Below are 12,608 nucleotides of genomic sequence, written 5' to 3'. Positions count from 1 at the left end.
CTGATAAGTCTGTGTTGTACTGTCAGACTGGGACTTATAACCAAACATAAACTTTTGTCTTTCATTGCATGAAGACTATGTTAGACCAGCAAAAAAACATGTTTTGAAAGCTCTGGCACTATTTTGTAAATTGGGTGGAAAGATTCAAAGTAATATGGCCTAAATCTCCTGTGTGGTCAAAACTAACAAACCACAGTTAGTAAGCAGCTGAATGAAAAAAATCATGTTAATGCCAACACATTTTGAAAATGTAATCTAAAACATTTTCTTTTGGGTGACAGAGTGGATATGTTGTGCTTGACAAAGAAGGCTTTAAAGAAAAGATGCACAAAAATGAATGATAATGATGTCACTGAAAGGAACAGTAAAGTATTTTTTGTACATTGGTGTGACGGGGTAGAATATGAAATGTATAGACACACATAAATCATGCTATTTTAACCAATATATAGGCTATATATATTTTTCTATTTATTTTAAAAAAATGTTCTAAACTTTTTTATCATCCTTATTTTTTTCTTGCGTGCATTGGTCTCAATTTTTGTCTTTTAATTTGTTCTTTGCTTTTGTTGTCTCATCATTTTCATTCCTTTTTCTTTATATTGTCACTTGTTCTTATCATCAGCTTCACTGTAAAGCATGTTGAACTACACTAGCCTGTATGAAAAGTGCTATATTAATAAAGTTTGATTGAGGGAATGTACAAAATGGTCATAACGGACATGAGAAAATGACAGAAAACAATAATAAAAATAAAAAAAATCTTATTTAATTTAATTTTAATTCATGCAAATAAGTACACTTGAATGTGTGTCTTCGGCCACTGAAAACAAGTGTTCAACAACCACAATTTAACGGTTTTCATGGGACAACTCTCTCTTAGTAATTGCAATGAGGTGTAATCATACTAAAATGTTCCGTTTGTGTCTTTCTTTTATTGTTGGTTTGTTTTAGAAGTTGTTGAATTTCACTTTTTCCAGAAAAGAAGGAGCCAGAATACTCCGCTTGGGGGCTTTCCAGCTTGAGGTTACCTAGCAGGTGCCTAAAATGCAGAAGAGGTGATTGTGGTTATTACAGTTATGATGGTAAAATAAAAACCAGCTGCCACAATTACGTCTGTAAATGTCACAACCACAACCTGCAGAAAACTTCCCACCTTGTCAAGTTGTGTGTCCTCAGTTTCACAGACTCTCATAAAAACTGCTTTGATGATGATGATGATGATGACGATGATGATGATGGCACAGTCAACATTGTGAATATCGGCTATCTCGTAATTTATCAAGCAGCTGAAAGTTAGGAGGTGTGTAGAGTTGTACATGAGGGCCTCCGGCTGTCGACACCAGTTTATACTAAAGTGGGGAATCAATATGGAGATTAGATGAATGACAGAGCAAGTGTTGAAATAATTAAGTAATCAGATGGGAAATGAAAAAAAAGTATGTGTGTGTGTGTGTGTGTGTGTGTGTGTGTGTGTGTGTGTGTGTGTGTGTGTGCATCCTTATCATGTATACACTTTACTGGCAACCTACATGGAAACAAAGAGAACCACAGTGCTGTGAGAGAAAGTGAAAAGATCCATTAACTGCACTACACAATATTGCTGTCCTATTATATTTGATTTAACCGGCTCTAAAGTGACAGGAAGCAACATGGTCTTCCTGGATTCAGCCCATTAAAAGCAACAACATAACATCCTCTCTCTGACTTCAGCTCAACTTCAACAGACTAGAAGCCTTTTTTTCTATTTTGATAAAGAAGGATTAATCATTTCAGGCATTTTTCAAGCAGAAATGCCTAATTTTCTTTTAATTCCAGCTTTTCAAATGTGAGAATTTGCTATTTTTTCTTTTTCTTTATCACATTTGACAGTAAATTGAATATCTTAAGGTTTTGGATTGTTTGTCAGACAAAACAAACATATTGAAGATATCATGGTCTGTTTGTAAATGATATTTATCCACTTTTAAAAGCACTTAACCCACTAAATAAAAAAAAAAAAGAAGAAGTCAGATTAATCATTAGTTAATCATGTACAGAAATGTCCACATTTCATTCATACACAGATATTACATCTTTTCTTGAATAACCTTCCTCATACCATCTGTTGTAAAAGTTGACTTTCCATTTCTTTCTTAAGGTTTTGGCAGCTTTTTATTTTAACAGGTGGGTTTTAATGTAGGGCTTCTAGTGGCCAGCAGATGGAATCACACAGCCTGCTGCTTATTTTTCTCTCTCAATAACTCAGCTGCCCTGAATTAAAACTATTTGTTCTCTCTTTTTAAACCACAAAGACAAGATTTATTTTTCCAGTGAGACACCGAAACCTTTTAAGTGTAACTGCAAATGACTAAAAGGTTTACTTTCCACTGCTTCATGTCATTAATTCCCCTTTTTACAATCTACATTTAAAATGAATGTTTTATGTTTTAATTTAGTTTATATTTCTTTTTTGCTTCTGCCTCATTAACGGTGCTATACTAAATGCATGTATTATTATTTTTTATTATATTATTATATTATGTCTTGTTGGCAGACAAATATGGTATGTCACAATATACTATATTTATGTCAGATATTAGTGCCTTTCAATGGTGGAAGACCATTAAAAGGATATTTAGATCTTTTTTTTCCTTTTTAAAAAAAAAGTAGCAATACCTCAATGCTACCACACTGGAGTGCGCCTAGAATAAGCCCCCTTAATGGTTGTTTTGCATTTCTCCATCACATGTTATGTTGCTTATATGTAGGCTAATCTGTATTGTATACGTGTAAACTAAAAAAAAAAAAAATTCACAATAAATAAATAAAAAACTACAAAAGAATCGTCAAAAAAGTAAGAAAGCTCATGTAGATGTGTCTTTCAGATACTTGATAAGTATCCTTTTTTTTAATCATCTTAACTCTTATATTCGTGCAGCATAAATGATTCAGTATTGATGCTTTGACATGTGTGCAGTCATTTTAATGTTGCATCTAATTGATCGGTTTTTCCTATTTTAATCCATTAGATAGCCCACAAGAAGTTCCCGCACTGACATGAATCACTCAGCAAATCACAGTAAGCTGGATCTATATTTGAATATTTTATCAATGAATTAGGTCTCAATTGTGTGTGGCATGCAATTAATATAAAAAAAATGATGCGGTGTGCCGTTTTACCCTTAGTGAGTGTAATTCTGTGATATTTTATGATTTACAGCTACCCTATAAGGGCAAGTGTAGAGTACGCTAATGTCGTAAGTCATTACATACATCTAATTTAGTAGCCTAATGCATACATCTAATTTAGGAGCCGTTTGCATACATCATAATTACGTATAAGCTAAAGTTTGAACTCATAACAGGTTGAGCAACAGGCTGCTGGTGCCTGATAATGAGTTGTGTCTAGATTCTACACACACAGCTGTATGCTCCATCTATGTGGTTATTTTCCATGTGGAGCGGACATCATCACAAGGTGGAAGATGCTGGGAAATGTGTTGAATAAAAACCACGCCCTGGTGCCTCATCTTCTGTCTTTGTGCGACCCACTTACATCTCACCGCTCGGAAGTCAAATAGACTCTCAACTGGCAAAATACGATTTTTTTTTTTTAAATTGAAGGAAAAGAAAACCACACAAGGTAAGGCTATGTCTTCATTTAAAGTAACCACACACTCGCCAGTTTTATTGGTAATATAGGAGATTAAATGCACTTTTTTTAACATCACGCCACCGTCTTTTGTGCGTAATTAACGCGGAGCTGTCTGTAGCTAGTGTGTAAATTACAAGGTCAGTAGTTTTTATAAATATTATGTCTCTTTGCTCATCATTCAGGTTATTTAAGTGTCCGTTTCATCGCCACACCTGCTGTCAGAGCCTCAGAGTCTCTGGGCATGCTCCTAAGAGGATTCATCTTTTCATTATATTTAATAACAACTGACCTACAATTGTTTAATAATATTTTATTTTGAAGTTATTTAACCACTTTCAGACTCGTGTCTGTGTCGTACACATATCAGTTTGTAGATTTGCGTAGACAGGAGAGTCCCTGTGTCTAATGTCTGCTTTTAATCAGATTTGGGATGCTATGTGGAACATGAGAAATCTAGTAATTCATATGCTTGTTCGTTGTTACTGATTATCTGTGCATCGGTGTATTTGACGGCTCCACACATCACAGACTCTTATTTTCTACAATAAGCTGCAGGTATGATCAGTATGACACTCTTATGATCCAGTATTTATTTTAGTTGTACATTATGAAACTTACAGTGCACACGTTGGGCTCACTGCAGTCATTTAGTTAAGTTTGACAGTTTCAGTAAGTTTCAAGCTAAAGCGACAAATAAGTCTCAAATATCACAATATTTTTGACCAGACAACTCAATATCAATACCGCAACAATATTTTAGGGATGACCTTCATTAAATATTTACACAATGAGATTTTTGATAAATCAGTAATGCCTATATAATGACTAAGTGAGTAAAGACAAATAAGAGAACAGCTAGAACAGTCTGTAAAGTTCAGAAAAGTACATCACTTTACTCTAATGCAGCCTTTACACACTCACGCCATATCACGATATTACGATATCCAAAATCTAAGACGATATCAAGTCTCATATCGCAATTTGGATATAATATATATTGTCCAGCCCTCATTTAAAACATTTCCTGGTTCCAGGTTCTCAAAAATGAGGATCTACCCATATTTTAAGATGCCACATCCGTCTCTGGGAAATTGTAATGTACATTTTTACTAATGCTTGGACCACGCAGCCTGTCTGTATGCAACTCAAAGGTTTTACTGTTTCCGGAAAGGCGGATGCTCCTCGGGAAATTACTTTTTGAGCATAAAATGATGAAATTATCTAATATTTCCCCCTCTCTCTCTCTCTCTCTGTCTTATTTCTCCTCCAATCCCTCTCTACAGGGCAAAGATGAAGCTCACTTCTTTAGTGCTATGTCTGTTGCTTCTTTTGTGTCATACCCATTTCTCACTTGCCAAGGGTAAAAAGACTATCCCCACATCCAAACGGGGCAACACCAACACTAACTCAGGCAGCAAAAGTAATCAGGGCTCCAGCTCTCATGGAGGACACCCTAAACAGTCTGGACAAGCTAATCAAGGAGGCTCCAATCAGCACCCAGGCAGCCATAACCAGCACCCGGCACGGGGGTCCCCATATGGTGGTCATGGCAGTTATGGTAGTTATGGTGGTTATGGTAGTTATGGTGGTTATGGTCGTTATGGTGGTTATGGTCGTCATCGTGGTCATGGTCATAAAGGCAGTTATGGTCATGGTAGTTTTGGCAGTTCTGGTGGTCAAGGTGGTCATGGCGGTTATGGTGATTATGGCTACCCAGGTGGATACATCAACCAAAACCCAAACAACAAAATTCTGAGCCCTCACTACGGGGGCAGCTTTGGATATGGGGGCTACGGTGCTGGGGGCGGGTCTCCGTTTTCCCACGCAGTTCAGGATAGGAATATATATGCCAGTGATAAATCCAAAGGGTTTGGACGCAGTGCGTTCAGGGCAGCAGATGGACGGGTTATGGTAGGAGCGGCCGTAGGTTACGGGCTAGGAAGATTCCCTCGCCCTCCCTTCAACTTCAAAAACTCAGAGGAGCAGCACCACTACAACCACTACATGTACAAGAAATATGGTGTCAAGTCCAATGATACCAATGACTACAGCAGAGACTACATGTACGTCCCACCTCCTCAAACCTACGAAAGCTACATGGACTCCTGCATGAAACGAACAGACCTTCTGACTGCAGACAACCAAAAGCAAAACAACAAATCAGCCATCACTAACTCAACCACTGTCGTCACCTCAGCTCCAGATGCTGGCCCGAGCAGCAGCAACACAACAGAGACCAACAACACTGCCGCAGAAAACTCTTCAACCTCTGCAACTCCAACTCCCCGTCCTCTAAATCAGCCCTCAGCCAGTCCCATCACTCCAACTTCACAGGATGTTGGCAGTGATGAAAATGATGATGACATAGTCAGTATCATGGAGATCGGCTACCCAGCGCTGATTAAACAGCTTAAAGTCAGGAAATGCTTGGAGCTGTACATGAATTACAATGAAAACTACTTACAGAGAGTGGTGGGAGGGGTGCAGGGACTGAAGATGGGCTTGCGAGGGATGTTAGCAGTGGTCACCAGTGCTTTAGTGATGCTACTGAATATCAACATGCTAACACTGCTCCATTAGCAATCAAAGTGATGGAAAAATAGAGAAGTGAGGTGTTTGGCAGAGAATGTGTAAAAGGAATAAAGTAAATGGATGGATGAATGATAAGGGAGCAAGGTACTTTTTTTTTTTTTTTAGAACTGTCTCCATTGTGTGTGGATTTCCACTTTGTGTGTTTTATATTTTCTTTAGCATCTTCACTCATGTGCCTGACTGGCCCCACACAGCTGGCACACATACGGTACCTCATGTTTTAAACATATATGCCAGGAAAGGAAGAGGAAAGGTTAGAAATGGATATGTACACTCTTCCCCTTTCCTCTTCTGAGAGAGAAAGGGTCCATTAACTGCTCTAAGAGATTGATGGAAGGAAGGGTGGGAGGAATGTGGCCCATTAGCGTCCATTTAGATTTGACCCAACTGTCTCTGGTGAGACTCTGGGTCTGTTTTCACTCTGTAGCCTATAACTGCATGGAGCCATATAAATTATGAGTGCCAATACTACTCATATGTCTGTATTTTTAATGTGTGTTTCAGATTTTGAATCATTCATTTAGTCAAGGAAACTGTCCAGGATGGTTAAAGAAGGAGCTACGACATGCTTGGTCATGGTGGTGATTTGTGTAAATAAAGTGCTTTGTAATAATGGAGATCTGATTCAAGTGCGATATGATTACATTAACGTGAGGGGCGTTGATAGTGGAGGACTGTCTGATTCAAACATAGTTGGAAAACAAGGAATAGTGATCCAAAACTATCCAATAATACTCACTGTCCAATATCCTATTAGCTAATATAACTAATATCAGTGCTTGAAACTGAGATGTTTTACACTGAGAATGAGTATTTGTAATGAAATATTACACACGTAATTCTTCATAGCTTAAAGCATAACAGGACTTTCATTATATATGGTCCACTGAAGTACAGAAATTAAAACCAACATAACAGACTATTATATCTGTTGTTGCTTTAAACAGACTTTCCAATAGTATGCATGCCGTTGTCCTAACACGCCTTAAATTACTCACTTTTCAATCAGTGCAAAGCAAAGAACACCTTTTCTGCAAGTTGTTTGATGAAGATGTTTTTCCATGTGTACCGCCCTTGTTTTATACAATATGTTGTGTATTTTCTGATATTTTTTATATCTACTTGCCTCCCTCCTTTTTCTACTACCCAGTGTTTTGCCTCTCTCTGCCCTCTCAGGTGTAGCTTGTGTTGATTGCAGAAGTGCGCTTAAAGTTAAAAGGTGTGCTTGAAATGAGTTGAATGAATCTCCAAAGCTCATGAGTGTTATTTTGCATTATCAGCTGACTTTATGCGAAAGATTTGCACAATCATTTTTGTATGAAAAAAACAAACAATTTAAAGTTGCTCTGTGGAGTTTTAATTGTAATGAAACTTACTCAATCATATTAAAAACTCTAACACCTAGCACTTAGGATAATTTATAACAGCATTCAGTATACATTAAAAATGAGCTGTTATGGCTGTTTGTGTAATGGGCGAATAAATATGACTCACTAGTCCAGTAGAAACAATGCTTCTGACTTCAGCTTTCTCAGCTGCAGAGAAGCATCACCATTAACAACTTTTCCATCTTGAATTCTCAATTTAACATTCTCACACCCCCTCCGCTCTGCTGCACAGTTATGTCAACCCCACCGGATCTAAAACCAGAAGATTTACAGTGTAATGGCCCTTTATCCCTAAACTACAATCACACAGACACATTTTATTGTTTTTCTCTAACAATTAATGATTTACGATGGTCAAAAACTCCACAGTGTACCTTTAATGTAACGGAAACTGTGGCTTGTATTATCCTGGAAGTTCTGCTGAGTCCTGAGTGGATTTGCACTTTATGCTTGTCTTGTCAAATAAACTTATTAATATGCATCTGTGGATGTTTGTTTTTATTTTTTATGAGAACAAGTATTGAATGAAAAGCATAGTTTAAGATCAGTTAAGGTTAAAAATATTATTTGTAATCAAACATGAAGTGAAGATAAAAACAAAATTGGAGTTACATCAATATTTGGATGGAAGCCATAGTTGAAATAATTTAATTATTCACAAATCCAATACAGCAAAAGGCTAATAATATCTAATAATACAATCTTATAATTCATTTAATTATTTCACAATAATTAACAGTTATGATTATTTAATTGTGTCCATCTTGGACATTTTGAGATCCAGAGTTAATGATCAAATTATTTTAGGACAATGGTCCTGTTTTCTTGAGATAATGGCATAATTATCTTGCTATCTAAAGAAAACCTCATCTGTTTTTTGTTAAGATGGTTATCCAGTTGTGTACTGAATCAGAAGTTAATTCTGGCTATTTTTCATCCTAAATCTGACAGATGACTAACAGGGAACACAACTAGCACCAACCAGATGCTGGTAAAATATGCAAGAGGCTGGTAGGTTTGCTTCACTCACCAGCCAAAAAACCCCAAACAATGTTAATATATTGAGTGGCTGGTAAAATTGTCATTCGGACAGTGGACAAAAAAGTTCATTTTGAACCCTCACCACTAGTTTCCAAAAACATCAGCTTTGTAAAAACCCAGTGACTTAAAAAATAAATTTGATTAAAAGTGACTTTATTGTTTTAAGATGACAAACTAAAGCTGTGTGTTAACTGAAAACTAAAATTCAAAGTAATGGAAAGTCAAGTCTGTTGTAGCAACATCTCATATTATACTGGCCTAAATGAGGGCTCTGCTGCTGCTGCTGTGTCATCACTTCTTTGTTGCATGAATACAAACACATACTGCATCAGATTTTAAGATGGTAACGACCATACAGTAAAGCACAGACCACATGGGCACTGCTGTGATCAGCCGTCATGATGTCATGAAGCTGAGATGTGATATAATGCTGCAGGCTATTAAAGTGTCAGCTGACAGCATGAGTCATGCAGCGCCTCAGCCTGCCCTGCCCTTTATATGTTAAGTGCATTAACTGTAGACTGAAGAGACCTGTGTGGACTGCTGTATATTACACAGTGAAGTGTTGACGGAAGTTAACAACAGCACTTCCATAACATGATGGCAGATTTTCCACTTATCAGACCTCTTACATCATGCAATGTTAGCAATCATTGTAGTGTGAACGTCGAATTTAGTCCATTTGTCAACATCTGCTTCTTTTAACTTTGAAGCCAACATGGACGAGAAGTCCTTAAAATGCTCAGAGCTTCTACAATTACATGACAATTAATGGGCGAACTCCATTAGCTGAGGAAGATTATGTGACACGACTGAAAGCTCTAGAAAAGCTACTTAATGGACAGTGGTGGTGAAATTGTTTTTCCACCTGAAAATGCACATAGAAATATATGTGAACATGTCTGAGAGGATCTTGCAGTGTTTATTTCAGCAGGTAACAGCTGTTTTGACTCTAAGAATAACGTGGAGAATAAGGGAAAACACAAATGTTTGTTCTAATTTTTTTTTATTTGTATAACAATATTAAACAGCGAAGAACAGTTCATATTTTAAGAGTCTACAAAAATGGCTTAAAACATGCACATTATTTAGATACAAGCATTGTACGGTTATACAGAGCATACAAAAGTAAGTTATGATGAAATATTAACTTAGAAATGGCATTATTAAGTCTAAAGCTGCTCTCATAGTTTTGGTCCTGACATGGTTTCATGTCATGAGGTAGACTTAACCTGACTACACATTTAATGTATTCCTGGTTTATATTCACAGAATGTGTCCACTGCCAGAAAACATCTAAAACCAGATTTACCATCAATATCGGCACCACCACAGTGATTAAGAGTATAAAAAGGCTAGCCATGAAAAATGGAAATGTGGGACACAAATTCATCATGATTTCAACAAAGCTATAAAGCTGTTACACTGACATGTTGTAGAGGTTATATGGGTCAAATTCCTCTAGATAACCTCATAAAGGCTCACTTAAGTGTCGACGAAACAAAGTCTCATCATCCAAGGGTCATATTATAGGTTATTTGACTTTGAACCAAACAGGGTTGATGACTGTCAGGTTGTGGGTTATGTTTCAGGGTTTAGTCGTGTCTGTTTTTTAGAAGCCAGCTCTGTCTCCAGCTCTACATGACTGCCACCCAGTGGCCCATCAGCAGTGACATCAGGGAGCCAATCACAACAATGATACTGTTGTAGATGGGCCCGCTGGACGCTCCAGTGAAGTACTCCAGATCTCCAGAGCCCTCTGACTCGTAGCCAGGCCTCGGGCCATACCCACCACTGTAGCCACCGCCATAGCGTGGGTATCCTCCATATCCGCCTCCATATCCATATCCACCTCCATATCCTCCTCCATATCCTCCTCCATATCCTCCACCATACCCAGGGCGGCTAAGGGCAGACCCTAGCATTGATCCTCCTATGGCCCCTGCTGCAGCTGCTCCAGCTACCTTTGCTGCACTGGGGCCGCCGCTCTGGGCAGGGACCGGTCTGTAACCACCACCACCACCTCCCCAGCCCCGGCTGTAGCCTCCTCTACCTCGGCCAAAGGACATACCTCCTCCTCGACCACCACGCCCGGCCTCAGAGCTGGGTAACAATGTGGCGAGGACCAGCACACAGAGGGCCACTGTGAGGGAGAGTTTCTGCAGGCCAGACATTATTTATGAAACCTGTAACAAGACATAAGAGACATAATGAGGAGGAGGATGGATACATATTAGTTTGAAATTTGTTACATAAAAAACAAGACTGTTTCTAGGCTCAACCAATTAAGGAGCTGGATTGTATTAATGCTCTGAAATTATATCTGATTCAGGATTGCCTAGATATTCACAGCAGTGGAAAATGTATTCAGATCACTTACTGAAGTAAAATTGTTAATATCACAGTGTAACAATACTTATCAAGTCAAAGTTTTGCATTCAATATCTTACTTAAGAACAACTGGTATATTACTTTTGGTAGTTGGGCGTTTCCTTTGTGCCTGTACTATAGGCCAAGTACAAACCTATCTATCCATCTACCTACCTACGTAGCTATTGTTGCTGAATAAACATGTAAGCATCATTTTAATCTCGTAACTGGTTCAAGTGTTGAATCTTGATTTTTTAAAACTAACTTTAGCTGTTAAAAGAGTGTCGTGGATCTGACAACACTCACTGCTCAGACACATAACAAGCGAGATGAGATGTTCTCACAGCAGCTTTGGACTGCATGCGTGGTATTTTTACGTTGCTGACAAATGAAGAGCTGTACAGATCACAGCTCTTAATCCAGCTTTGAGAAACTGATTTTACACAAGCACAGCCTCTGCTGCAACGTAACTTGACCTGCAGCAGACTCGGGATCAGATAGCTTTCATAATCTGTAATACCTTTAATTAGGATCTGAAAGATGCAATCTGGCTCTGGATCTGTGGCCGAGACCAGGCATGAGTGATCACAGCAGCCCTCTGTTTGTGTGATTAAAATAACTGCTTTTTAAATTAATGTTTAACCATAACCCAAAACTGAAACAGAAAATAATAATGTGACTAACAGGATAAATTAATTTTTATGTCCATATAGATTAAAATTTGGCAAAAATAACAAACAATTGTGAAAACTACCAATACATTTGTTGTGGTGAAGTTTAAATAACAGTTTCTTCCATATTGCTGACAGGATTATCCCATTTCTTGTCACAAATAATTATATTATAATAGAAATAATATAATAGCTCTAAAATAGCTGATGAACTATATCCCATTGAGCAGCATGACATCATTTGGTCTGCCGTCAACAAACTGTATACGCGCTCTAATCTGTCCTCTTAGAAGATGAGTTGAGCTATAATTACACAAGGTCACTTAGAATAATCCAAACGACTATCGGCTATACAGCAGCCCAGACTCACAGACAAGATAAAGCATTTCATTACAAGTTTCAATTCAATTTGAAGCACTTTGATCTGTTTCCCGCTGTATTATTAATTATCCCTTCTGGAGATAGCAGTTTGCTCAGCAGTCCACTCACTAAATATATATTACATCCACCACTTGGAGAAATAATACTTACAAAAATAAGATTTCAACTTGCTGAACTCCACAGAAAAACCTTTATGTATGAATTTACATACATACATCAAAACCACAGTTTCCTAGATTACAAGATGTCTTATTTTGTCCAACTATTTGTCCTAAAACCAAATATATTCAGTTTACAATTATTTAAAAGAGAAAAGCAGCAAATCATCACATAGGAAAAGCTGGAGCCATCAAATTGTTGTCATTTGTTCAGAAAAAGACTCCAAATAGTTTACATTTCTCTTAATCAACTAATTTTCCAGCTGTGCAATATCTTAATTCTAAAAAAAAAAAATCTTACACTTCTCAGAACAAAGAGAGCTCACCTGTTGAGTTGCTGTGAAGGAAGGAAATGAAGTGGCAGAGTGGT

The 12,608-nt window shown here is 37.6% G+C and overlaps 2 protein-coding genes across 2 annotated transcripts; one reads left to right on the top strand and one right to left on the bottom strand.

Moving 5' to 3' along the window:
- Positions 1-4,927: 4,927 nt before the first annotated feature.
- LOC133979372 (RNA-binding protein FUS-like) lies at positions 4,928-6,217 on the top strand. The gene has a single exon (XM_062417883.1). It carries the CDS (start codon positions 4,928-4,930, stop codon positions 6,215-6,217), a length of 1,290 nt encoding a protein of 429 aa, XP_062273867.1.
- A 4,078-nt stretch (positions 6,218-10,295) lies between these two features.
- LOC133979371 (shematrin-like protein 2) lies at positions 10,296-10,832 on the bottom strand. Its single transcript, XM_062417882.1, has one exon. The coding sequence runs from the start codon at positions 10,830-10,832 to the stop codon at positions 10,296-10,298; it is 537 nt and encodes a 178-aa protein (XP_062273866.1).
- Positions 10,833-12,608: the final 1,776 nt, after the last annotated feature.

Source organism: Scomber scombrus, chromosome 4 (genome assembly GCF_963691925.1).
Source record: "Scomber scombrus chromosome 4, fScoSco1.1, whole genome shotgun sequence".
Classification (NCBI taxonomy): domain Eukaryota; kingdom Metazoa; phylum Chordata; class Actinopteri; order Scombriformes; family Scombridae; genus Scomber; species Scomber scombrus.
This window is presented reverse-complemented; position numbering and strand designations above follow the sequence as displayed.